Below are 24,135 nucleotides of genomic sequence, written 5' to 3'. Positions count from 1 at the left end.
AAAATCTCCCATTAGCCCGGGGTCCGCGTATGTCACATCGGTCTTATCCCCAACTACACGCTTCTCAATCTACACGCCACATGAGCATTCCCTCTGGATCCGACGAACGTTCCAGATCTCTCTCGATCTGAATACTTGTTCGACCTTTAACGCCCACGCCGCCGATAAATAACTACCCGGTCTCCTTATTTCACTCCCTCTCTGGTCTCCAGTCCAATCGCACTAACAAAGTCGTTAAAGTACGCCTGATCTGCTAACTTACGCCGTTCATTCAGAAACATGGGCCTACTTGATCAGCTTTGGGACGACACCCTCGCCGGGCCTCAGCCCGACAGCGGTCTCGGGAAACTTCGCAAGCACAAAACCTTCAGTTTCCGGTCCAGCTCAGCCACTGGTGCGTCGTCGTTTTAGTATTTTTCTGGCGGCGCGTGTTAGCACACGTGATGAACGCAACTAACTGCTAAGCCTTTACCAATTTTACATTAAATTCTCCAGGAATAAAAGTTTTTAATCGAAAATCTCTGATCATTTGCAAGTAGATCAAACGGTTGAAAATGAAACTAAAACATGAAAATGTTGAGATCATGCGGCTGATATTAATTAGGGGTGGAAATCTTGTTGGAAGTTTAATTGTTTGTTTTGGTTTGGTTGAATTAGGATCGTCAGATGGCGGAAACGTAAGATCGTTCGATGGGAATTCGCCGGAAGAGGCTAAAGTTACGCGGAGTATTATGATAGTGAAGCCCCCAGGTTATGGGAGCGGTAACGGCGGATCAGCTCCGGTTTCGCCAGCTGGGGTTACTTCTCCAATTTCGCCAGCTGGGTCTACGCCGCCGGTGTCCCCGTTTTCTGGTAAGCATTTGAAATGTCAGATATGCCTCTGCCTCATTGCATGTGGGACCAGGTTTCCACAAATGGTGGAGCCTCCACTCATCACTGATGTGTTTGGGAGACAAGGGTGTAGTAGTAATTTAACTCAATATCTATGTTCTAGAATTTGGTATGGATGTCTTTGTTAATTGACGTTTTTGCCCTTGTTGAAATATCATCAAATCTTACATTCTTAAACCAGATTTTTTTTTGTCATTTAGTAACAATAACGAATATGAAGAATGTGCATATAGAGCTATTCTTTGTTATGAGTATATTTTTTTGCGTACGTGTTAGATTATAGTGATTTGTGTCTAATTGTTAGTGATTTATAAATGCATTGTAAGGAGTCGAGCAGTGTCCGTAAGCAAATGTTGATAGTGTTGTGTTGACGGTGGTTTTAGGTGGCAGGGAGCCATTCGGGCGGTTTCGAAGGAAGTCAGGGTCGGATGCATACGAGAAGGCGAGCCAGGTCGTTGGAGGAAGGAGCGCCCGTTCTCCTTACGACGTGTGACATATGAAAGCTGCGTTCTTGTCCAATCGAAATCTTCCATGAGATGAAATGAACGTGTTTTCTGTGGACGGATCAGCCATGCATGGCCGAAAGGACAAAGAAACTGTTTAATTAGGGTTTCCACGTGCTAATAATGTATTGATATAAGTAAGCATTTTGCATGCTAGGGTTTGGGTGTTGTTTGTTCTGGGTTGCAATCTAGTGAGTGCGCGACTATATATATATAGTAGTAGTTGTTTGTAAGATGTGAGAGTGCCGATGGATTTGGAGTTGGAGTTGGTAAAATCTGATCTCTGCTGTTATCTGTAAAGTGAGTGCTTAATTTTCCCTTGCAAGTTCCTGCTATGGTGTTTGAATAAGAAAACTATATTACATCTATAATCTGCTGCTTGTGTCAATATTACTCGTTCAGTAATGCTAGGAATACTGAATTTATAGATTAAATTAAACTAAACAATGTAAAAGTTGATGATTGGATTTAGTATTTCTAGCATTACTTTTACTCGTTTTAGATGGAACCTGTATGCTACGTGCAAAAAAATAAAAAATAAAAAAATAAAAAAATCAATGACGAAATTTGTCGAGCGCTTGGTGGAATGTGCTTTCATATCGACAAATGTCAAAGCAATTTGCCGAATGATGTTAAGATTTCATGTCGAGTGTTGTGGACATGAGTGTCCTATCATTTTTTAAGAGCATTTCACCACACACTTGATGAGTACAAAAAGATTTCGTACATATATCTTTTTTTTATTTTATGAACAAACGATATTATTTACATTAAGGGGGTGGGGGAGTGAGTTAAATTTCACCATAGGCCACCCATAATAATGTGGTTCAAATTCGCCTTTAGCGAAAATCGAACCTAACATCTCACTTACAAGTAAAGAATAATAACACTAGATTGTAGTACTAAGTCGTGTACATTCATCTTTCTTGGCATTTTCCTATGTAGATTTGGTAATTGGACCATCGGAGTTGAAGTGGAGGAGCGAAAAATATAAGAGTTGAAGTTGACACTACACTCCACACACAATTTTTTTTTTTTTTTTTTTGTTTTGAAATTGAAGTACGATATTCATAGATAACAATTGAAAACGTATAAAGCTGAAAGAAAGGTGCATAACATGGGTCTTGATAAAAATATTGTTAGGAATTTCAACCCGCTCTAAGGGAAAAAGAACGTCCCACACCAACATAATCATAACTTAAATTTTATCTTCTACAAGAACATATAAAATGATATCTGGTGGATCTTCGAACCAAGTCGCGTCGAGAATGGAAGTGAGGCTAAACCTTGCTAGGTGGTGAGCCACTTTATTAGCCTCACGTTTGTAGAAACTGATCTTCTCCTGAGAAACATTCAACAATAAACGCCAGGTGCCATCAATGATATGACCAAACTGACTGAAATTGGCGCTAGTGTCCTTCTGGTTACTCGCCACCACCATGAAGGCATCCCCTTCCATTTCCACCTGCAGAGCCCCTCATTTCTGCGCAAATTCAGCTGCTCCACGAACAGCCAAACTCTTAGGCAGCAGTGGTGAGGTGATACCCTCAAATTGCTGCACTTTTGCAGCCACGAACTCCCCCCCTCGACTGGGTGAACGGAGCATATCACCACCCCGCTATAAGAAGGAATTTCTATCCGTTCATATGCTCCACACCGTAAGCAGCAGCAGCTCAAAGCTATCATTTAACAGAGAAGATACCATCCTAGCTAGCCAATGATGAACCCTTCACGCAAGTCCGTGCCAGTGTGCAAACCAAGTGCACTAGATAACCAAATTGCACTCGTCCTCGACCATTGCAGCAAAGCATGCTCCACCGTTTCCCGGTCTTTATCATAGAACATACAAGTCACCTCCGGCAAGACCTTACGCTTCATCAAATTCACCCGAGTTGGAATGGCATTAGAACATGAAAGTTGATGATTGGTTTATTACTTAAGCGTTGATAAACGTACTCATTTCTATTAGTGACACATCATTTAATTTGCAAATTTAGTTTTTAAATTTAGTCTCTTTAGTATTACCCTAAAGAAAAATGAATGAGATAAACAGGGACATTCAATCATGAAGACAAACGAGGAATGCTTGTGGAGTGAGGCTAGCTTTTAACATCTGTTAGGTTCATAGTTGTTGTCAATGGAAAGGGATCCCTTCCTCCTAATCCATCAAATTAAAGGATCCGTGCCATTGAAATTTGATTCAACGGCTACAAACAGGAGTCCACGTTAAAAATTATAATAACTTTAGCCGTTGAATCAATTTTTAACAGCAAAAATCTCCTAATTTGATGAATTAGGAGAAAGTGATCCGAAGAGGATCCTTTCCGCTATCAATTATGTTTGTTGAAACAAATGTAGTAAAAGTTCTTTTGCTAGAAATTTGTCATCAAATTTTTGTTTTACTTGAAAACCAAAATAGAGTTGATAATTGCAAAAGACACATTAATTTTAACAATTTAAGTTGTCAAATTTGTATGTCTGACTGAAATTTGGGTGTGATTTGATAACTTTTTAGAAAGTGGAATCTACACCTACTACCTAAATAGTTAACAGAGGCTTATATGAGTCTCGAAGAGGAAATCATTTATTCTTCCAAATAAATCAAATAAATGATTCATCATAAAAGTGAAAGTGATCCCAACCTTCTTCGTGGGTGTATTTTGTAATTAGCTAAAAAAATGAGGGCACTTTAATTAAAAAGGCTTCAACAATTTTTTTCTTAATCAAAGCACTCAACAACTTTTATTTAATACATATATAAAGTCCCTTTTGGGGTCACAAATTTCATCAAAAGATATGGACAGAAATGCCCCTCAAACAAAAAATTTTAAAAACAGTTCAAAATAATGCATCAAATGGGGCATGGGTATTTTTGTCATTTTAACAGTGATTTTTTTAATAATTAATTTTTTTGTGCATTTTTTTTTAAATAATTAGTACCTCACCATAGGCTTGCAATAATATGATTCAATCAGTTGTTCATTAAATATTATTTTCTCTATTTTAAAACACGTTCAAAACATAGGCGTGTAATACTGGTTATAAAAAAGGTTTTTCGTACCTGCATAATAACGTGATTAAATTAGTTGTCCGATGATTTTTTTTTATTGAACAAACGATATTATCTACATTAAGGGAGAGGGGTGGGCTTAGCCTCACAATGGGCTAGCAATAATATGATTCAATCAGTTGTTTATTAAATATTATTTTCTCTTTTCTTAATGTAAATTAAATAGAGACCGGTTTTATCATGTAAATTCAACTGCTTTGATTGGTTTATAAGAGGTTTCTTCTAGTATGATCTAAGATTATTCATTTACTTCAAATATTTGACTTTTCTTTTGTCAATTTACGCATATATGTATTTAAAACGTTTAAATCGCGCATAGCACGTTGTGATTTAAAAAATATTTTATGCTGGCGCGTGAGCGCGTGCATGAAAGCTAGTTCAATAGAAAGGACACAAATTATACACACTCAACTTTTATCAACAATAAGAACTAAAAATATAAATTATTTAATAAGCCATGGCAGCTAAAGCGCGCATACCACATGTGAGGTCACAAGCTAGTCAACCTTCTCTCTTTCACCCGTCCCATCATCTCCCGATCACACATCGTCCCCATCGGAAAGGGATCCTCTTCGGATTCTTTCCTTCTAATCCATCAAATCAAGGAATTCGTGTTGTTGAAATTTGATTCAATGGCTACAAATAGAGGTCCACTTTAAAAGTTATAATAACTTCAGTCATTGGATCAAATTTGAACGGCACGGATTCCTTGATTTGGTGGATTAGGAAGAATGGATCCAGAGAGAATCTCATTCCGTCCCCACCCCTCTCATGTTTCATGAATTTTCTTAATGATTAGGATTCATTCTCCTCTTTCTATCGCCTTCCTTCCTCTTCTTTCACATTATTTATTTTGTCTTTGTCTTTCTATATAAAATTAATATAATATGTTAACGTGGTTCAACCGTGACCGTTCAAATAGAAAGAAAGAAAAAAGAAGGAAAAAAAGAGGGGAGATAATCATACTCCATTTATCATTGCCTTTGTGTAAGAAGAAGATAAAGAAGGGGGAGAAACATCGAGATTTGAGGGATAGGTAGGGACGAGTGAAAAGGAAAGATGAGAGAGAGATAGGTGGGATTCGCAAAGTGGAAAGAGGAGAGAAAGGAGGAGGGTGGGGCTCCGTGTGTGAAAATGGGATGGGCTTATGGGCAAAGGGATTCTTTCTAGATCTCTTCTTCCTAATCCATTAAATCAAGGGATCCGTACCGTTGAAATTTGATTAAACGGTTACAAACATGGGTTCATTTTAAAAGTGATAATAACTTCAGTCGTTGGATCAATTTTCAACGACACGGATCCTCTGATTTGGTGGATTAGGAGAAAAAGATCCAGAGATGATTCCTTTCCGGCTCATGGGACCCGCCATGCATAGACGTGTTTTCTGTGGACGGATCAGCCATGCATGGCCGGAAGGAAAAAGAAATTGTTTAGTTAGGGTTTCCACGTGCTAATAATGTATTGATATAAGTATGCATTTTGTATGCTAGGGTTTGGGTGTTGTTTGTTCTAGGTTGCAATCTAGTGAGTGCGCGACTATATAAATATAGTAGTAGTTGTTTGTAAGATGTGAGAATGCCAATGGATTTGGAGTTGGAGTTGCATCTGATCTCTGCTGTTATCTATAAAGTGAGTGCTTAATTTTCCCTTGCAAGTTCTTGCTTTGGTGTTTGAATAAGAAAATTATATTATATCTATAATTTGCTGCTTGTGTCAATATTAGTCGTTTTAGACGGAAATTGTGCACGCAAAAATAAAAATAAATGAGGAAATTTGTCGAGCGTTGGGTGGTATATGCATTCATTCAACAAATGTCAAAGCAATTTGCCGAATGATGTTAAGATTTCATGTTGAGTGTTGTGGACATCAATGTCATGTCATTTTTGAAAAGCATTTCATCATACACTTGATGAGCACAAAAAGATTTTGTACTTGCATCTTTTTTTATTTTTATTTTTAATAAACGATATTAGTCGGCTAAATCTCACCATAAGCCAGTCATAATAATGTGGTTCAATTTTGTCTTTGGCGAGAATTGAACCTAAAACTTCTTACCTACAAGTAAAGAAGAATAACACTAGACCGTAATACTAAGTCGCGTACATATATACATCTTTCTTGGCATTCAAATGGTCATTGGACCATCGGAGTTGAACTGGAGGAGAGAAAAATATGAGAGTTGAAGTTGACGAATCCGGATCCTCGCCTGATCCTCTTTGTGAGGATCCTGAGAATCTGTGAATCATGTCCGTTGATCGTACATCGTGTGGTCATAAATCATTTTAAATATTTTTATTTAAAATTAAACACAAACAGTACCTGACAAAAACTGACCACACAATGTACGATGAACGGACACGATTCCCGGATCTCTAAGATCTTCACCAAAAGGATCCGGAGAGGATCCTGTTGGGAAGTTGACACTACACTTGTGGAGTGTCAATACTAAATATTTTATTATCCAATATTAGAACAGCAAGAAAAATAAAAAAAAATTTGGTTAAATATGCTAAAAAAAAGTTCGGTTAAAATCATGTATACCATTAAAATACAAGTTTTATACAAGATATAGCCGTTAAAAGATTCATTATATGCAAGATTTAACCATATTTTTCAGAGCACTAAACGATACATAACATACGAATAAAAATTGAAAAGAAGAGAGATTAAAGAAAAATGAATGAGATAACGAGGGACAGTCTATCATGAAGACAAACGAAGAATGAGATTAAAGAAAAATGAATAAGGTTAGCTTTTAACATCTGTTAGTTTCATAGTTGCTGTCAATTATGTTGTGTTGAAACAAATGTCGTAAAAGCTCTTTTGCTAGAAAATTTGTCATCAATTTTTTGTTGAAGGTTACCTGAAAACCAAAGTATGGTTGGTAAATGCAAACGAAACATTAACTTTTAACAATTTAAGTTGCAATTTTTTAATGTCTGATTGAAATTTAGGTGTGATTTGATTACACTTTTAAAAAGTGGAATCTACGAAAACAGTTAACAGAAACTTATATAAGTCATTTATTTGTCCAAATATATCAAACAAAAGATTCAACATGAAAGTGATCGCAACCTTCTTCGTGGGTGTATTTTGTAATTAGCTAAAAAAATGAGGGCACTTTAATTAAAAAGGCTTCAACAAATTTTTTTTCTTAACCAAAAGCACTCAACAACTTTTATTTAATAGAAAGGACACAAATTATACACACTCAACTTTTTAATAAGAATAACAAAAAGAGTTTGTTATTGGCATTTCAAAAATCTGTACTTCAAATTTTCTATAATTAGAAAGAAAAATACACTTATAAAGAATGTATAATGAGATTTTAGAAGTGCTTATAATACTTCTCTAACAAAAAAAATATAAAGTATTAGATATGCCCTTGGCAACTAAAGCGTGCATATTACAAGTGAATACCATGCGCTGGTCAACTCTCTCTCTTTCACCCGTCCCATCATCTCTCGCTCACACATCGTCCCCACCCCTCTCCTCTTTCATGAATTTTCTTTGTGGCCTTTGTGTAAGAAGAAGATAAGGAAGTTGGAAAAAAGAGTACGAGGGAGAGAGAGATATGTTTTTAAGAAATTAGTTTTTTTGTTCTAATTATTAAATAAAGTTGTTTAAATGCTTTTGTTGAGATTCAAATTTAAAGATCTTCTTATTAGTTTTTCTAAAAATTAAGAGTCTGTTTGATACTCTACTGAATCCAACTTTTTTTTTAACTCAAAAACACTTTTTAAGTTTTGGTTTTTAAAAACTTGTTTGGTATGACTATTTTTAGAAATTGGACTCACAACTAACTAAAAAAAATAGTCTATTCTCTAAAAACATCAAAAAGATCCAAAGATAGAGTTTGGTGTTGTTTAATGGATTTTGAGTGCCGATTTTCCCCGTCCGAGAATCTCCATATGCTCTAAGTGGGCGAGCTAGAATCCTTATGTCAGGTTGGTTATTCAAAAGACTTTTTCTCTTTACCCTTTGCATCTTCATCTTTTCGAAAGCCCATACCCATTATTCTGGATCTTCATTAGTCATATTTCTGGTGCAAGGCCTATTCAATAAAGACCTCATTCTCTCTTTCTTTTCTTTCTCCCCCATTTCTCATTTTGTTGATTGAAAGTAACTTATATGTTGTTCTATATCTCCATGAATCTGGGAACTTTTGCTTGTATTGTATGATTTGTATCATTTGGTCTACGTATCGGAACTGATAACATTCGAGATTATGCAGGATTATACACAAAGGATCCCTTTTTGGCTCTCTCTTTAGCCTTATGTCTCTTATTCTTTGGAGGCCTTCCTCCACTAGCAGTTGTTTTTAATAAATATTTTGAGAAATGATGAAATTTTGTTAATAGGATACCAAACAGGTCCTAAAAACTAGTATAGAATCGAAAGGGGCGCGTATGTGGGCCTCGATCTTGTTCAACTTTGCTGGTACTAGCAATCTGAGCCCAAGTCTGCCCTTCAACTGAGTTAGCAAGTTGGGTCAATCAACACGGGTCTTTAGTAACCGGGTCATCGGGTACCCACCGAGCCACCGTTCTCAGCGAGTCAATTTTTCTCTTGCCTCACACTTCCGTCAATGCTCTGATTCCGAGTCTTCCAGGAGCTCAATGGAAGAAACCACCGATTGACAAAAAAATGGGTTGCGCGTCTCTGATCCTGCTGCTCCTTCTCAATACACTCGTCCCCTCTTTATCTGGTAATTACATAAATATATATATATATATATGTGTGTGTGTGTATTTCAAGTTTCTTGTTTGTTTTCAGATCCTAATTGTTTGATTTTCGGGAGCTCTGTGTTGAAATTATTCGACGAACAGTTTTGGGGTCGATTTCATATTATCCCAGCTTTTCAGCCATCGAAAATTATCATATTATCATCTTTTTATGAAAATAACGACATCATGAATTTGTATTTGTTTTTTTTTCTGGATTATAGATATTGGGTATTGGTCAAAATCTAGTTAGGATTCAGAAAGCCTCGTTCTTTTTGCACTTAATCGGTGCAGTTTAGTTTACCATATGCAGAAACACTGTATTGCTGCTGTTACATGAATTGCAACATTGGGGTTTTCATTTTCTCACACTAGGTTAGACTCCCTGTCCCCAGAGTGTCAAAACATAGGTTTTATATGAGCAGTAGTTCCGGTGTGGCGGATGCAACAGACTCGGCTCGAGGGAAGCTGAGATGGGCTAGAATCAGTTTGGAGGTGGAGCTCTATGTTTATTATGTTTGTAGTTGACAAGCCATGGAGGGGCATGCTTTTTATTAAAGCTGGCATAAGTTGATCTTTGGTGTGCCTCGACTGCGTTATCACATCTTACGAGTGTATGGTCATAGCTCGTTTTTCATATGTAATGGTGGTGTGGAAATTGGATGCAATCTGCTTGTTGTTTCCCTGTTTTATGTTCTCCTTAATCAGCAGAATGGCATTTGCTTTCTGAATTTGCTCTCTTATCAGAAGATATTTACTTCTAATATGTCACTTTATCGAGTTTTTGTTTTTCTTTAATAGTTGTGTAGAACTTATTACGAAACATTATCTGAATTCGTTTTCCTGCAGGTAAGCCTGACAGTGTATGCATTTCCCAAGGTGGTCGTTTCCCGCCATTCTCTTCTGAGGGAAAGCCTCCAAAACGTGTGACCAAGGGATCCAAAGATCTGACTCTCTGCAGGGTGTTCCGCGAAAAAACTTGCTGTGATGTAGCCCAGACACATCCTGCACTTGTATCTGTTAGGAAGTTGGCTTCATCAGGGGAAGCTGGCCCAGAGTGCTTGCATTTATGGGAATTGCTGGAATGTTCCATCTGTGATCCCCGCATTGGTGTGCAGTCAGGACCTCCGGTTATTTGTGCCTCTTTCTGTGACAGGGTTTTTGAGGCTTGTGCTGAGGCTTACTACTCTACGGATGCAATAACACAGGTGTGTGGGTGGCTTTTAATTTCCAGTCCAAGATTTTCCTTGCCAGTTTATTAAAGTGAAGGGGGAATATGAAGTGTTGGGTTGGAGGGGGTGTGACATGCTGCTTGGTTTGTCCGCCTAGACGGTCTTCTTTGAAGTATCTTCATCATTGATAGTATTAATGTTTCTTTCGTGTGCAATGTTTTGTTAACGATGCAAATAGTAGTTGAACTGACACTGCTTGCTAAAGACATCAAACTTATCTCCTTCCAGATGTATTAGAGAACGACTTTGATGATTAAATATTTTCTGCCAGGTTCTAGCACCATGTGGAGTAAATGATTATGTTTGCGGCAGGGCCTCTGAATGGATTCGTAATGGCACAGAGTTCTGCCATGCTGCAGGATTTGACGTTAAAGATGACCTATCGGCGAGCAAGGAAGAACCATTTTGCTATGGCGGTAAAGCCAGTCTTGATTTGATTGCTGATTCATGGAAGGCTTCACCATCTGAGGTGCCCCAGAAAGCTGAGAGCTTGAGGCTGCTAGAGGAATTCCAGCAGCGGTGGAGGGAAATGCCATTTAGCGAAAGAGTTTCTTGGGCCATTGGAGGATTGGTGCTTACAGCAGGCCTATTGTTTGTAAGGTATGCCCTTCTTCTGTTGCGATGTCAATTTCCAAAATGAAATTCTGCTAGCGTAGCTAGGGCGGATCGTTTTTGCTCCGCTGTTGATATTTTCTTTGTTCATGTGTGTATGCAGCAAACGGAAAAGACATAACCAGCGCCACAATGTAGCCGCTCTACGAATCAGGAAATTTGAAGCCAAGAAAAGCCAGAAATCACCTAATAGTCCAGGAAGTAGGAAAAACAAGTAAAAGATGAATTTCTCTCTTGCACGGGAAAACGTTTAGTTATGACTATTTTACAGTTGATGTATCAATATATTGTTATAAAAAGTTTGTGCCTTTTGCTCTTTATTATAACTGCATACTATTGTCACCACCGCCGCCTACCATCACCACCACCACCGCCTCCTACCATCACCACCATCGCAACCATAATCACCACCATTGTCGTTGCCACCACCATCCACTATCATCACCTCCATCACCATCACTGTCACTAGCACATTTCCCAACTACAATCTCTCATTTATATATTAACTAGCCTCTTGCCACACGCGTATGCATGTGGCAATTGGCTTTTTTATATATTTTTTATTTAAATAATTAATTTACATTTTTATTTTTTTTAAAAGAAATGAATTAAAGACGTGAAACCACCCCCTAATGTGGGAGGTTTTGTTTTTTTTTTTTTTTTCTATAATTTTAAATATTAAATGCATTCAAAATAAAAATATGGTTAAATACTTTAGCTTTTTTTGGTTCAATTGTAATTCATGAAATTGTTAAAGGGCAATTTATGGTATTTTGAATATTTCACCATTTTAGAGTGCTCACTTAGATAACTCTATACACACATTAATCTCATATTTGAATTCCTTTGTTTTTTTAGGTTAGCCAAACAATAAAATTCACAAATTTAAAAAAAATAAAATACTGTCATTTTAAAATTTCTTAATAATATTAAATTGACTCATCCCTAAGAGGATATCATAATTTTGTTAATTTATCTTTGCAAAAGGAGAACTTTAACAGAAAGCTCTCGATACTGTTCATTTTGACGAAAAACCACATTTTTGCACTAAAAAGTCAATCATGGTATTATTCACTTTACCCTTTATTTTGTCCTTATCGTTAAAACTCAAAGTTTTCAAACTCTTTTGATTAGTTTTCCTTTGCAAAAGAGTATATTCCATCACCGGAGAAATCTCTAGAACATCTGCTTGGGAATTGAGAATTCACCACCTTACATAAACACAAGAGAAGTACCTCTGAATGGTATGACATAATGGATATGACCATCTTACAATCAATTTGATTAAGGGGTGAAATATTCGATAAAGGTTCCACATACAAATACAAAACTAAGTAATTTCGAATAGGGTACACAAATAACTCTTTAAGCTCCGATCTAACAGCCGAACGCGACAGAAGATTCAACACCACATCGATGAAACCGTAACATAAATTTCTTCATGTCTTCTTGATGATACCACGGTTAGTCTTCAATATCCTCAATCTAGATGTTCCATCTGCAAAGCAAGGTGAAACATTTATCGAGGAAACGATAATTAAAACACCGGCAATGGCTATAGATACGAAGTAAAATTTAACAACATACCTTCCAAAGACCGTCATTAAGATAATGCATGTTGTCAACTCCAATTCCCTTGTTGATATCTCTTCTGTAAGCCATGCAGATAAGGCAATCAGCAATGGATTACTAAGCTGGATTTGATACAATTATTAGTTCACTGTAGAGTGAACTTGGCCCTACCGCCCAAATTTACGAAGAACAAGGGAAGAAACTTTAAAAAGCTAACAATCAGAGGTTTATGATTTATTCTGAATTTTTAAGCTTTTATCATTTAATGTCATATTCTGAGGTCGGTGAAGACAAGTTAGGTTCTATATGTTACATATCTTGTTCTCGATATTCCAAGGGTTTCTCAGGCAATAGTATAGGAGAAGCAACTATAACGTCCTTCAAGTGAGATAATAACTTACATTTCTTTTGCCGACATCTTTGTGAAGCCAATAGCGAGAGCATGTTGCTTCCCTTCTGCCATTATCGCCTGGGATACATACAAATCAAACTGAACTTCAACATTTCCATCTCATTATACGGAAATTATTTAAATCGACTCAACATCATATTTGTTCTAGCGTGAGTATGACATTTACATTAATCCAAAGAAATAAAAAAAAGACAAACTCGTACCACAGGAGTTTCTGCTCCCACTTCGTTGTCCAAAGCACCACCGGGAGAAGTTAGACCTGGACACATTATGTTTGCACCAGAGAGAACAAACCTTATGGCACCCCTATCTACTTGCAACTTTTTCATAACATCTGGATCTGTAAAACCCAACAAGGAAACCCTGAATTTTCTCAACTACATATTTTTGGAAGGAAAACTTTACAAATAACATAGATTTTAATTTAACAAAAAGATGAAAAAGGAAGATTGCATGATAGAAAAACATAGACCAGACTTAAAAAACAAAAGCACAAAGCCCTCTTCGCTGTCCTTCAAAAAAGAAAAATCCCAAAATTCATATGCATAGACTTGTGGCATAGTCTGAAATATTTCTCTCCTCTTTAATAAGGTACCGGAACATTGTTGAATCGGAACTTTCGACCATGAGAATCAATTCACCTGGTAGGTCTCACCCGAAGGTAACAATTCTCACTTTCTAGAGTAGATGTACAATGGCTCCACCTGCCCGCACCCAAAATCCTTGGCTGAAAATATTGACAGAATCTTCCTAGGCTTTCCACTACAGTAGGGCTCATATCACATTTGGAACCCCATGCAGGATGCCAAGAAAAGCAAGAAACCCACAAAATAGTTGGTTTTCCACTGTGATCTCAACAAATCATTGCATTCTTATTTACTGATTGTACGGCCTGTGATTGAGAAAACTTCTAATCACTCTCATTAAATTCATTGAATCCTAAGATTTAAAAATACAAGCAACTCTTTTGGTATAAGTAACAGTTAAAGTTTATCATTCTCATTATTAGACGTTCATTCCAAATTATTTACTTCCAAAACACCAGAATTGCATTTTCACCTTACTACAACTTATCAGCAGAGAGACATGACGATCAACAAATAAAGTAACCGACAAATGATTCTTCAAGAAAATAGAATAATGAGAAAACAAATTTGTGGGAAAGAAATTGTTACACTGATGAAGGAGTCTTAGGGTAGGCATATATGGTCCATCACGAATGTTGAAAAATAGTGGCACGTTGTTTACCACAACCAAATTGAGATGGTTCTGACTGAAAAAAGTGGAGAAAGTGGGAAACAATGTTAGATATACGGGATAAGACAGCACCAAACGAACAGCTGAGTCAAGAAGTAAATCCAACAGAGTAACAAACCATTTAGCCACAATTAGAGGAGACTTCTTAGGAATCAAATCTTCCAACACTTGTTCGAGCCCAGGGTACTGCAGTTGAAGTTAAATTTTCGATAAAACGAATGTAAAGTATATCTTAAAGCATCAGTTAAATCCCTATGAACATCTTACCTCATCTGCAATACTTTGCCGAATTTTGCGCTGGACGGATGCCTTAACTTGGTTTTGTGCAGACACCTCTTCGGTGGAAAACCTACAACGTAACACATACATGCAATTATACAACAAAATATTCCCCTTATGTATCTCGATTGCAACAAGAAGAATTTGCTAATCCAAACCACTTCCACTCGAAAACAAACTACTGGGAACCCTAACCATCCTCCACGAACCTCCTCTTCCGAAAAAGCTAAAAGAACGATTGCTTACACACAGAGAATCAATGGCACCATTCCAATTACACAAGCAACAATAAAATTCAAGGCATAAATCGCAAAACCGAGGGCATTGGCGTTCTAGGATTCATAACCCATATAATCACATAATCGAAAATCCAAATTAAAACAAACTGTTTGTATTTCCATCGAATCAAAGCAAACCCAGAAATTATATGCCTCAATGATCAACAAATTAAAACGCACATAGCATATATTTAGAAATACAGAACATAAAGCTTACTTCTTGAACATTCTGGAAATGGAGGATAGAGAAAATCTAAGATCTTCAGCAGCAAGCAAATAAAACCCTTCGACGATTGATTTTAAGATCGAACAATGGACCTTGAATTCTGGTTCTAAAGTTTTGTTTTGAAGCACTGACTGGTGCGGAATCAGTTAGCTCGGCTGCGCCCTGTGTCCCCGCGCCGGTGTAGCTGGTAACCCATCTTTGGGCCCTTTGGCATTGGGCTCGCCTGGAGGTAGAATTTGGGTTTTGGGTAGGGCTATGTGTGATCTTCGGCAAGGTGACTTTTCTGTGAACTGAGACTGATCCATTATTAAGGCCCAACTAGGTAATTTTGACAAACGAAGTTTTGCTTTTCACACATCGTTTTTAGCTTCTCACTAATTCTCATATTGATTTTGTTTGATTTATTCAATTTGATGACCATAAATAAGAGGGTGGGTGACTAGTTAAAAAAAAGTGCGAAAATCACTTTTTAATCTTTGGAGCACGTGATTCTTAACACCAAATTTTTCATCCACGATAAATTTTACATGCAAAACGCAAACCTTTAAATAATATTACAAATTTCTGTGTCAGTAGTTTTGGATGCAAATTCAAATCTCATGTAAATGGCATACATAATATTAAATTCGAATCTCATGAGAGGTCACGTCATCTCATGAATAAGTACTGACTGAGGAACGAACACGATTTATTCCTCTGATGGCTCAAATATGAAAATGATATATGATAAATTGATACAATTTATGGAATTTTAGAATTCTTATAAAAGAAATCCGGATCATATCCGGATTCCTAACATGAACCCACGTTGTTATCCGGATTCCTAACATGAACCCACGTGTACAACGTTGCTATCATGCGCCGGTCTATCTTCCTCTCACCACCCCCACCTGTCCGTCCATATTTGAAGGTTTCAACAAAATTGAAACCTACATGGCGGTGCGAGAAAAATTTAGGAGGAAATTAATAAAAAAAAATAGAAAAAGAATTAGAGATAAGAAACATTCAAGGCAAATCCCAATTTTCTAATCCCAATCAATCATTCCCTTCCTTCTGTTGCTTCTCCTTCTAATTCCAAAACTCAAGTTGCACCATTTTTTTTTTTGTTTTTTTTTTTTCTTTCAGGTTTTGATAAATTTCTCAGCTTTTCTCTGTTGACCCACTTGACCTTTCTTCTCCTTCAATCCAAAAAGTTGGGATCTTGATTCGAATCTCTGGATTTTTAAAGCAACCCATTTCTCCAATCTCTCTGGTTCTTCAGAAATTTTAGAACTTTCAATCTGGGTTCTTTCGAGCAGAGCAGATGATGATGATGACAATGGAGGGGATGATGGATAAGGGTGTGTTGGATGATATAATCAGGAGGCTTTTGGAAGGCAAAGGAGGGAAGCAAGTGCAGCTTTCGGAGGCGGAGATCCGTCAACTTTGCGTCAACGCCCGCCAAATCTTCCTCTCTCAGCCTAATCTTCTCGAGGTCCGAGCTCCGGTTCGAATTTGCGGTCAGCTCTCTCATCCTCTCTTACAGTATCTTTCATGATCATGATGGTGTTGAATTGTCTAATTTACTGTACCCCGTTTATTTTCTGGTGTTTGCTTGTGGATGATTATGTAAGAAATTTGGTACTGAATCAGAATGGTGGCAGAACTGATAATTCGATTAAATTGAGGTGCGAAATAAAGGGTGACCCCAAGCCAACAAGGCGGACCGCAAGCGGGTCGGGGGAACACTACGTTCATTTCGTTAGATGAATTTGGAATATGTTTGAGTTATCAATTTGGGACGCCATTGGTTCATTAGTCTCAATTTCTGCCCAATAATGTTCGTTTTTTGGTCAGTAATGTAAAGAAAAGACAAAGACAAAGAAATGATTTTTGTTTTTCGTAATGACCGGTTTTTTGCCTGGTTATAAGGATATCACAATCATGTACTTTTGGATTGTGTTTTTCCTTAATCAGCCAACGTACACATTCACCTTGAAAATTCACCTTAGAATTTCTTGACTTGGATGTTCCTTTGCTGCATTTTGAGTACTTGGTATCGTCGAATTTGTATTCAGAACGTTTCTTGGTCCTCTAATTGTACATCATGGTACACTGTATTGATGATGCTCTAGTGTTTCTTGCATGAAATAGAGGGCAGAAATGATACTTGAAGGCATACATAGTACAATTATCTCCTTATATTTCTTTATGTCCACGGTCTTCCTAATATTGCAGGCGTCTTACAGGTGATATACATGGACAATACCAAGACCTACTAAGGGTGTTCGAATATGGTGGTTATCCTCCTTCTGCAAATTACCTGTTTCTAGGAGACTATGTGGATCGAGGCAAGCAAAGTTTGGAGACAATCTGTTTGCTTCTGGCCTACAAAATAAGATACCCTGACAAAATTTTCCTTTTGAGGGGAAACCATGAAGATGCAAAGATTAATCGAATATATGGGTTCTATGACGAGTGTAAAAGGAGGTTTAATGTAAGGCTTTGGAAAATATTTACCGAGTGCTTTAATTGTTTGCCTGTGGCTGCACTTATTGATGGGAAGATACTTTGTATGCACGGGGGTCTCTCGCCAGAGTTGGAAAACTTGGACCAAATAAAAGAAATTTCACGGCCAACTGACATTCCAGATAATGGTCTGTTATGCGATCTGCTTTGGTCTGATCCTGATGCTAGGGTTGAGGGTTGGGCGGAGAGTGATCGAGGTGTTTCCTGTACTTTTGGGGCTGATAGAGTTAGTGATTTTTTAGATAAGAATGAGCTTGATCTCATTTGCCGGGGTCATCAGGTAATCCTATACTTACTTGAACAAATTGAATCCTAATTACAAACAACCTAACCATATATGTGTTCCCCGCCTTTTCTTTTCCCATTCCCCTAGTAGTCTTATAAATTATGTCCACAATATTTTGGACTTGTAGAAATATTGTAGGCATTACAATTTACCTCGGTTTTTATGGTTGATGGTACCTCTAGGCATCCTTTGTGCAAACCATTATGACTTTTTGCTGAATTTTTTCGTGATCATTTAATCCAAGTTGTCCAGATGAATGATTATTTAAGTTACACTGTAGGTGGTGGAGGATGGCTATGAGTTTTTCGCAAAACGAAGATTAGTCACAATATTTTCAGCTCCCAACTATGGCGGGGAGTTTGATAATGCCGGTGCTCTATTGAGTGTTGATGAAGCTCTGGTGTGTTCCTTTGAGATACTGAAACCAGTTGATCATAAAGCATCCCCGAGCGGTTCAAAGTTAAATCTTAAAAAGGTATTTGTATCGCCATTTATATTTGTTTCGATAGCAATTGTGTGATGATATTATTTAATCACGATGTCCTTATGTTGTGCGTCTTTGGGCAGCCTCCTAAAAAGAACTGATTATTTGGAGATTTCTCACAGCTCAATTAGAAAATACAAGAAGCTCGACAGGTGCTAGAGTTTGGATTCTGTTTAATAGATGAGCTTGACAAGGGAGAAGCGCCATCTTAATCCGAGAGTTCCAAGCGTTGATCACATTGAAGATTTTCTTGTGTTTTTATGAAATTTGTAAATCGTAACTGCATATGTTGTTCTTGCTTGTGCAGGGAAGAGGTTTTCGGTTTAGACTCTACTTTTTGGTCAATATCTGCTCATTCTGGTTTGTTTTTTGTTGAGCATTTGTAAATTATCGTCACAGCATTTCAGAAGTTTCGCTGGTTTCCTGATTAGTCTTCACTTCTTTAAATCAAGGATGGTGCTATCCACACGTCTTTTTTTACTTCTCACACACCCTCTTATTTTCTTGTTTTTCCATTTGTCGATCTTTCCTTTGATAAAGATTTTGATCGTGATCCATCCCAAGTACTAACAAGTTAATTAATCACTCTTTAGCGTCTAATTTACCATGTCATCCCATATGATCCGAGTCGATTAGTTTTTGGGTCATCAATGCCAGTATCCATCACCCACGCTTCACACGTCTTGGGATGAATAATTTCACCCCAACTTCCAAATACACAGGCGCCACAAAAGAGTGATTCATTCCAAGCTAAAAGATGGATAGCTGCCGATGGGGAACTTCCGGCAAAGATTGGCTCGTTTGGAAAGTGCTTTTAAAATGACTGAAAGCGTTTTTATAAAAAATATTTTTGAATTCAAAAATCACTTCAATGCTTTTGGTAAGCACTGGTTATGTACTTCTTGTAAGAATCACTTGTTTTTCAGAATTCACTTGCATTTTAACAAGATTGGCTACAAAAACAATTTCACAAAATCGTTTTCAGCCATCTTAAAAGCAGCGCCAAACAAGTCCATCATTACTCAAGTTATACATATTTACAAATCTCATTGGGCCAAGCTCGATAATGGGCTGTTCGATTGGGCCGAAAACAGAAGCATGTAAAACTGCTAGGGCTCCAATTGGACCACTCCCCAACAGACCCGCCCGACATCAGTATCAACTGTAAACTTTATAAAGCTTGTCAAAACCCTAGCTTCACTAAGCGGCGTCCCGAGCAACCGAGCTTCAACACCAGCAGCGACAATGGTATCATTCCCTCTCTCTCTCTCTCTCTCTCTCTCCCCATTTTTATTAGCATCTGTATTAATATGTAAACAACATTGGGTGTGGTGTGGTGCGAAACAGGGGATCGATCTCGTGGCAGGAGGTAAGAGCAAGAAGACGAAGCGCACAGCGCCCAAGTCCGATGATATCTATCTCAAGCTCCTCGTCAAGGTATATACACTTTTTTATATCTTTGAACACTTGTACGTATTTGAATTTATACGGATTATGATTTGATTGCCATTTTGTATTTTACTTGAAGAATGTTCGTAGGCTTGTAGCAAATGAAAGTTCGTATTTTGTTGATTCCAGTTTCTTTAAATCCAATTTTAATTTCTGGGTTTGATAATTTGGGGATGTTGTTGTTTGTGCAATGATGATATATGTGAATCCCAGCTCATTACGAGACCTTTTGTGGTCAGGGAATAAAACTAATTCCATATCTATCTGAGCCTTTCGTAATTTTGGTCTGTTAAATCTGGATGTATCGTATCGAAAAGTAATCTACTTTTGTTTCTGTAAAGATTTTGAATTACATTCCAATGGAATTGAGCATTGTTTGGTGTAAAGATTTTGGATTTTCGGGATTAGTACTATCATGCCAACATATTTAGTATTTTTCTTCGATTGTTTTCTGGTTCGAAATATCTAGAAAGCGGTTATGTTTTATTTTGGATCCCAAGTTTGGGTATCTTCCTATTTGACATTGCTGAACTTTGGAGGAATTGTTCCCTGTGATGTTTATGAACCATGCTAATCCTGATTTTTCATGATTATTTACTTCTAAATATTCTGAGGGAACTAGCTTCTATTTTTCAAATTTGATCGTTTGAGTTGGTCAGATTTTGTTTAGCAAGGCTTATGAAATCTCCCTCATTTCTCTGTAAATCTATGGTCGTTTTAGTTTCCCATATTTTATAATTGTATGAGCGTGTAGTCTGATTGGGTTCTTGGTTTTTCCCTGGTCAGCTGTACCGTTTTCTTGTCCGGAGGACTGGAAGCAAGTTCAATGCAGTCATTCTTAAACGTTTGTTCATGAGCAAAGTCAACAAGGCACCACTTTCTCTATCGAGGTTGATTAAGTATATGCAAGGAAAGGTTAGTTTTTTCTCAATCTTCATCACCTTTTCACTTCTAAGTAAATTCTATACAAACTATCGAGATATTTGTATTTATATCATTCTTTTCTGCTCTAAAAAGTCTTGGGTCTTATGTATAGGACAACAAGATTGCTGTTGTTGTGGGGACTGTCACCGATGACATTAGGGTTTATGAAGTTCCACAAATGAAGGTGACAGCACTGAGGTTCACTGAGACTGCAAGGGCCAGGATTGAGAAGGCAGGAGGAGAGTGCTTGACATTTGATCAGCTTGCTTTGAGAGCACCATTGGGTCAGAACGTGGTATGAGTTCTTAATACACGGCCAAGTAGTTTTAATTTAACGTCTGCTAAATTGATCCGTACCACTTAATAGTTTCACTGTTAAATTTAAAATCTTTTTCTCAAGATATTAAGTAACCTTGTTTTGGCCGCCAATGCAGGTTCTCCTCAGAGGTCCTAAGAATTCTCGTGAAGCAGTGAAGCACTTCGGTCCAGCTCCTGGTGTACCACACAGCCACACTAAACCTTACGTGCGGTCCAAGGGAAGGAAGTTTGAGAAGGCTAGAGGAAAGAGGAACAGCAAGGGCTTTAGAGTTTAAGCCGGTTAGGATTGAAAACGCTGTTTCTGGAATCCAATTTTGCTTTGGCTTTAGGTGTTTGGGATCGTGTTTACTTTATTTCACTGTTAAGCTCCAATTGTCTCTATTATTTCAACGTGGTGTTCAGTTCACCAAAAGAGAACAGTGTTTAGTACATTTGAGGAATGCATTATATTTCTAATCGCGATTTGCGCCTATCATAAATTCTTCATTCGCCATACTGGAAGATCGAGGAACGAAAATGCAACTTCCTCCTTGGTAGTTTCGGTCTCCTTGGCCATGGTCCGTTTGAAAAGGATGTGTGGAGGAGGAGACATCGTTGTACGAATGGAGGTGTTTGCTCACAAACTTGGGGGTCATTGATTAGTGCATACCGTGACTTTCTAACGCACTTGAATCGCATTAGAGATTTCGGATGCAGCCTTGCTAAGATTTACACCACCATCTCTTCCGGCATCATGCCTGGGGCTGCCATATTTACTGTGTTTTCGATTCGTAAATCCCATTTGGCGTTGATGGTAAGCAATTAAGGAAGCGTAAAACACTTTTTATGGCATGTGGTTTAAGATATTTGAAGAATTAATTCAATCGAGCTTTACATAATTATACATTTGTATACAAATTTCAGACCAACAAAAACAACTCAAACATTATCAAGTTATATAAATCAGACGCCTTTCAAGACAGATGGAGTACTTACAGTTGCAGTTTTCGGTTGGTTCCTAGCGGTCAGGCCGGGGATATAAGGCACACCGGAGAGCCTAATCCACTTATCACCCCTGAAGAACCTACCGGGTGTGAAATCTGCAGCATGGTTTTCAGTAATCTTCTTCATCCCGCGCCATGCCACGCGCCTTGCCTTGTTAGCAGCAGGGCCTGTGTTGCCTAACTCTGCATAGAAGCATGTGTTGAGCCCCCACTCACCCTCCCATGGCAACCAACCTTCCGGTTGAATCACGTCATCAATGTATGAGTCCATGATGATTGTCCTCGAATATTCCTTCCATGGACGGCCAAGATATGCCTTGTTCTCATCCTTGACAGGGAAGTAATCAGGATCGGCGGTGATTGTGCTGTTTTGAATGATGATTGCAGATGGCTGGCGCCGTTCTTTCCTGCCTTGAGCTGTCACAATGCAAGACTGGTTTGGCAATGGCTTGTGGATCAAGAAAGTGCAGTTTTGGAAGATTGCAGTGGCATCTCCGAACACAAAATCTATGGTACCAGAGATGGTGCAGTCGCGGTAGAATTGGCGTTGAGCATGAGTGTAGAGGGTGTCTTGGTACCCGTCCATTGAGCACCTGTAAAAGATTGCCTTGTCAGCGCTTACTCTCAATGCAACAGCCTGATGTTTCTCCGGACCAGCAGAGTTCTCAAACCCTATGTCCATTGCCATGAAATGGTCTCCCTGAATAGCTGCATGCATCCAATAACCAAATTAATCGTATGTCTTATTACGCAAATTCATAGTCTGACAACATAAACATTTATCTACAGACATAAGTGTGTTTAAGAGTATATTTAAGGCAATTTACGAGAAGCATGCTTACCAACAGTGGCAGTACGGTAGGTGGTCGTGCCATCTACAAAGTTCTTGTTTCCGGTTATTCTGGTCTTATTCGGACCATCGCCGATCATCATCACATTTGTCATGCTCCTAGAAACCAGGATATGCTCATTATATATACCTTCCTTGATGTAGATGATAAAGGTCTCATTGCCATACTTGGGGACATGTTTTAGTGCCTCAGTGATGGTCTTGTAGCTTCCACTTCCATCCTTTGCCACAATGATGTCGGGCTTATTAATTTTCGGAGCAGAAGTGGTACTGGTTGTGAGAAGTTTCCTGCCTTCACCTCCATACCATTTTGGATCTTCGAATTCCCCATGACCAATAACTGGGAAGGCATCAAATTGGAGGAGCCGGCGGAGTTTCCTGCCTTCACCTCCATACCACTTGGGATCTTCGAATTCCCCATGACCAATAACAGGGAAGGCGTCAAATTGGAGGAGGCGGCGGAGTTTCCTGCCTTCACCTCCATACCACTTGGGGTCTTCGAATTCACTGTGGCCAATAACAGGGAAGGCATCAAATTGGAGGAGGCGGCGGTGGCTAGGGTCAGGGTTGTTCAAGTCAGTGAAGGCTGAAAAGACTTGAGAAACCATGGCAAGGGCATTGCTGCTCAAATGCATGGAGGTTTTCAACACATTCTTCATCTCCTCCGCTGCATCAGTAGAACTAGTTGTATTCTCAAAAGCATCCAAGCAGCTTTCTTGGTAAGTGATTGTAGCGCTCAACCAAACCTTCAAATCCATCAACATTTCATTAAACTTCGTAAGATCATCGATGAACCCCAATCGCACAAGCGATTGCCTGAGCTCACCAAGCGCCAATTCCATGAGCTCTTCGCATGTGTCGAGGGCACTGGAGGTTCGGGGATCCTTCTCGAGCTTTCGCAGGAAGTCGGATTTTTTGGCAGCATCGGAAATGTACTTCATTGCAACCTTGAAGCCGTATCTAATGAGCTGTACTGGATCCGTGGTGGTGTTTCCGGAGGCGTAGCTGAGGCTGTCGAGACATTCTCGCTTGTAATCGGTTGGTTGGCAAATGGCTTTGATTGCTTTCATTGAAGCTAACATGTCATGGGAGCTGCCTTTGTTGCCACTATATGGACTGTTGTAGAAACTCTTTTCCACGGCGAAACCAACCGTCACCGCCACCACCATTGCCACCAATAAAAACGCCGAGACGCTGATAATGACGATTCGCTTTCTCGATCTCCGATCTGCATCGTCTCCGTACGCCATTTTCGAACAATTTCGAAGCAAAAAATA

General features: G+C 38.4%; 6 protein-coding genes and 2 non-coding genes across 10 annotated transcripts; 6 read left to right on the top strand and 2 right to left on the bottom strand.

The window, feature by feature from the left end:
- Positions 1-29: 29 nt before the first annotated feature.
- LOC137722818 (dormancy-associated protein homolog 3) lies at positions 30-1,765 on the top strand. 2 transcript variants are annotated; one of them, XM_068461914.2, is made up of 3 exons: positions 30-394; positions 658-852; positions 1,282-1,765. In XM_068461914.2, the coding sequence occupies exons 1-3, from the start codon at positions 280-282 to the stop codon at positions 1,389-1,391; spliced, it is 420 nt and encodes a 139-aa protein (XP_068318015.1). In that variant the 5' UTR covers positions 30-279; the 3' UTR covers positions 1,392-1,765. The 2 variants fall into 2 exon arrangements, with proteins under 2 accessions (XP_068318015.1, XP_068318014.1); XM_068461913.2 differs by having other exon boundaries at positions 114-394; positions 1,275-1,765.
- A 6,639-nt stretch (positions 1,766-8,404) lies between these two features.
- On the top strand, positions 8,405-11,352 carry LOC137723047 (folate-binding protein 1). The gene is made up of 4 exons (XM_068462198.2): positions 8,405-9,172; positions 10,038-10,396; positions 10,692-11,020; positions 11,136-11,352. Exons 1-4 carry the CDS (start codon positions 9,112-9,114, stop codon positions 11,248-11,250), a joined length of 864 nt encoding a protein of 287 aa, XP_068318299.2. The 5' UTR covers positions 8,405-9,111; the 3' UTR covers positions 11,251-11,352.
- Positions 11,353-12,264: 912 nt separating this feature from the next.
- Positions 12,265-15,271, bottom strand: LOC137722958 (uncharacterized). Its single transcript, XM_068462093.2, has 8 exons — positions 15,048-15,271; positions 14,541-14,622; positions 14,392-14,459; positions 14,192-14,289; positions 13,220-13,356; positions 13,006-13,073; positions 12,620-12,683; positions 12,265-12,530 (listed from the first exon to the last, which is right to left on the bottom strand). The coding sequence occupies exons 1-8, from the start codon at positions 15,056-15,058 to the stop codon at positions 12,513-12,515; spliced, it is 546 nt and encodes a 181-aa protein (XP_068318194.1). The 5' UTR covers positions 15,059-15,271; the 3' UTR covers positions 12,265-12,512.
- Positions 15,272-15,909: 638 nt separating this feature from the next.
- On the top strand, positions 15,910-18,821 carry LOC137723351 (serine/threonine-protein phosphatase PP1). 2 transcript variants are annotated; one of them, XM_068462521.2, is made up of 4 exons: positions 15,910-16,555; positions 17,285-17,844; positions 18,131-18,325; positions 18,418-18,821. In XM_068462521.2, the coding sequence occupies exons 1-4, from the start codon at positions 16,360-16,362 to the stop codon at positions 18,433-18,435; spliced, it is 969 nt and encodes a 322-aa protein (XP_068318622.2). In that variant the 5' UTR covers positions 15,910-16,359; the 3' UTR covers positions 18,436-18,821. The 2 variants fall into 2 exon arrangements, with proteins under 2 accessions (XP_068318622.2, XP_068318623.2); XM_068462522.2 differs by having other exon boundaries at positions 15,939-16,555; positions 18,457-18,821.
- On the top strand, positions 18,814-21,481 carry LOC137723352 (large ribosomal subunit protein eL18y). The gene is made up of 5 exons (XM_068462523.2): positions 18,814-19,582; positions 19,682-19,771; positions 20,570-20,698; positions 20,820-21,002; positions 21,142-21,481. The coding sequence occupies exons 1-5, from the start codon at positions 19,580-19,582 to the stop codon at positions 21,298-21,300; spliced, it is 564 nt and encodes a 187-aa protein (XP_068318624.1). The 5' UTR covers positions 18,814-19,579; the 3' UTR covers positions 21,301-21,481.
- On the top strand, positions 19,964-20,059 carry LOC137724028 (small nucleolar RNA snoR69Y). The gene has a single exon (XR_011067150.2). It is a non-coding gene; the product is annotated as a small nucleolar RNA snoR69Y (small nucleolar RNA).
- LOC137724031 (small nucleolar RNA snoR53Y) lies at positions 20,328-20,403 on the top strand. The gene has a single exon (XR_011067153.2). It is a non-coding gene; the product is annotated as a small nucleolar RNA snoR53Y (small nucleolar RNA).
- A 371-nt stretch (positions 21,482-21,852) lies between the features above and the next one.
- LOC137722155 (putative pectinesterase/pectinesterase inhibitor 28) lies at positions 21,853-24,108 on the bottom strand. Its single transcript, XM_088692984.1, has 3 exons — positions 23,290-24,108; positions 22,851-23,100; positions 21,853-22,716 (listed from the first exon to the last, which is right to left on the bottom strand). Exons 1-3 carry the CDS (start codon positions 24,106-24,108, stop codon positions 21,968-21,970), a joined length of 1,818 nt encoding a protein of 605 aa, XP_088549110.1. The 3' UTR covers positions 21,853-21,967.
- Between the last annotated feature and the right edge of the window lie 27 nt (positions 24,109-24,135).

The sequence above is a fragment of the Pyrus communis genome, chromosome 4, assembly GCF_041283825.1.
Source record: "Pyrus communis isolate YQ-2024b chromosome 4, ASM4128382v1, whole genome shotgun sequence".
Classification (NCBI taxonomy): domain Eukaryota; kingdom Viridiplantae; phylum Streptophyta; class Magnoliopsida; order Rosales; family Rosaceae; genus Pyrus; species Pyrus communis.
The sequence above is the reverse complement of the archived record's forward strand: the minus strand, read 5'-3'. Positions and strand labels throughout refer to the sequence as shown.

What these genes read in the sequence shown, in the direction of transcription:
- LOC137723047 (XM_068462198.2), top strand. Translation starts at nt 9,112, where the DNA reads ATGGGTTGCGCGTCTCTGATCCTGCTGCTCCTTCTCAATACACTCGTC. An exon ending in ACTCGTCCCCTCTTTATCTG is followed by an intron (nt 9,173 to 10,037) that starts GTAATTACATAA and finishes GTTTTCCTGCAG; the next exon opens with GTAAGCCTGACAGTGTATGC. An exon ending in GCAGGCCTATTGTTTGTAAG is followed by an intron (nt 11,021 to 11,135) that starts GTATGCCCTTCT and finishes GTGTGTATGCAG; the next exon opens with CAAACGGAAAAGACATAACC.
- LOC137723352 (XM_068462523.2), top strand. An exon ending in TTAAGTATATGCAAGGAAAG is followed by an intron (nt 20,699 to 20,819) that starts GTTAGTTTTTTC and finishes TCTTATGTATAG; the next exon opens with GACAACAAGATTGCTGTTGT. An exon ending in CACCATTGGGTCAGAACGTG is followed by an intron (nt 21,003 to 21,141) that starts GTATGAGTTCTT and finishes CCGCCAATGCAG; the next exon opens with GTTCTCCTCAGAGGTCCTAA.
- LOC137722155 (XM_088692984.1), bottom strand. Translation starts at nt 24,108, where the DNA reads ATGGCGTACGGAGACGATGCAGATCGGAGATCGAGAAAGCGAATCGTC. An exon ending in TCCAATTTGACGCCTTCCCT is followed by an intron (nt 23,101 to 23,289) that starts GTTATTGGTCAT and finishes AAAATTAATAAG; the next exon opens with CCCGACATCATTGTGGCAAA. An exon ending in CTACCGTACTGCCACTGTTG is followed by an intron (nt 22,717 to 22,850) that starts GTAAGCATGCTT and finishes GGATGCATGCAG; the next exon opens with CTATTCAGGGAGACCATTTC.
- LOC137723351 (XM_068462521.2), top strand. Translation starts at nt 16,360, where the DNA reads ATGATGATGATGACAATGGAGGGGATGATGGATAAGGGTGTGTTGGAT. An exon ending in AGCTCCGGTTCGAATTTGCG is followed by an intron (nt 16,556 to 17,284) that starts GTCAGCTCTCTC and finishes GGCGTCTTACAG; the next exon opens with GTGATATACATGGACAATAC. An exon ending in TCATTTGCCGGGGTCATCAG is followed by an intron (nt 17,845 to 18,130) that starts GTAATCCTATAC and finishes GTTACACTGTAG; the next exon opens with GTGGTGGAGGATGGCTATGA.
- LOC137722958 (XM_068462093.2), bottom strand. An exon ending in CCTAAGACTCCTTCATCAGT is followed by an intron (nt 13,357 to 14,191) that starts GTAACAATTTCT and finishes TGGGTTTTACAG; the next exon opens with ATCCAGATGTTATGAAAAAG. An exon ending in AAGATGTCGGCAAAAGAAAT is followed by an intron (nt 12,684 to 13,005) that starts GTAAGTTATTAT and finishes CATGGCTTACAG; the next exon opens with AAGAGATATCAACAAGGGAA.
- LOC137722818 (XM_068461914.2), top strand. Translation starts at nt 280, where the DNA reads ATGGGCCTACTTGATCAGCTTTGGGACGACACCCTCGCCGGGCCTCAG. An exon ending in CCGGTCCAGCTCAGCCACTG is followed by an intron (nt 395 to 657) that starts GTGCGTCGTCGT and finishes TGGTTGAATTAG; the next exon opens with GATCGTCAGATGGCGGAAAC. An exon ending in GCCGGTGTCCCCGTTTTCTG is followed by an intron (nt 853 to 1,281) that starts GTAAGCATTTGA and finishes TTTAGGTGGCAG; the next exon opens with GGAGCCATTCGGGCGGTTTC.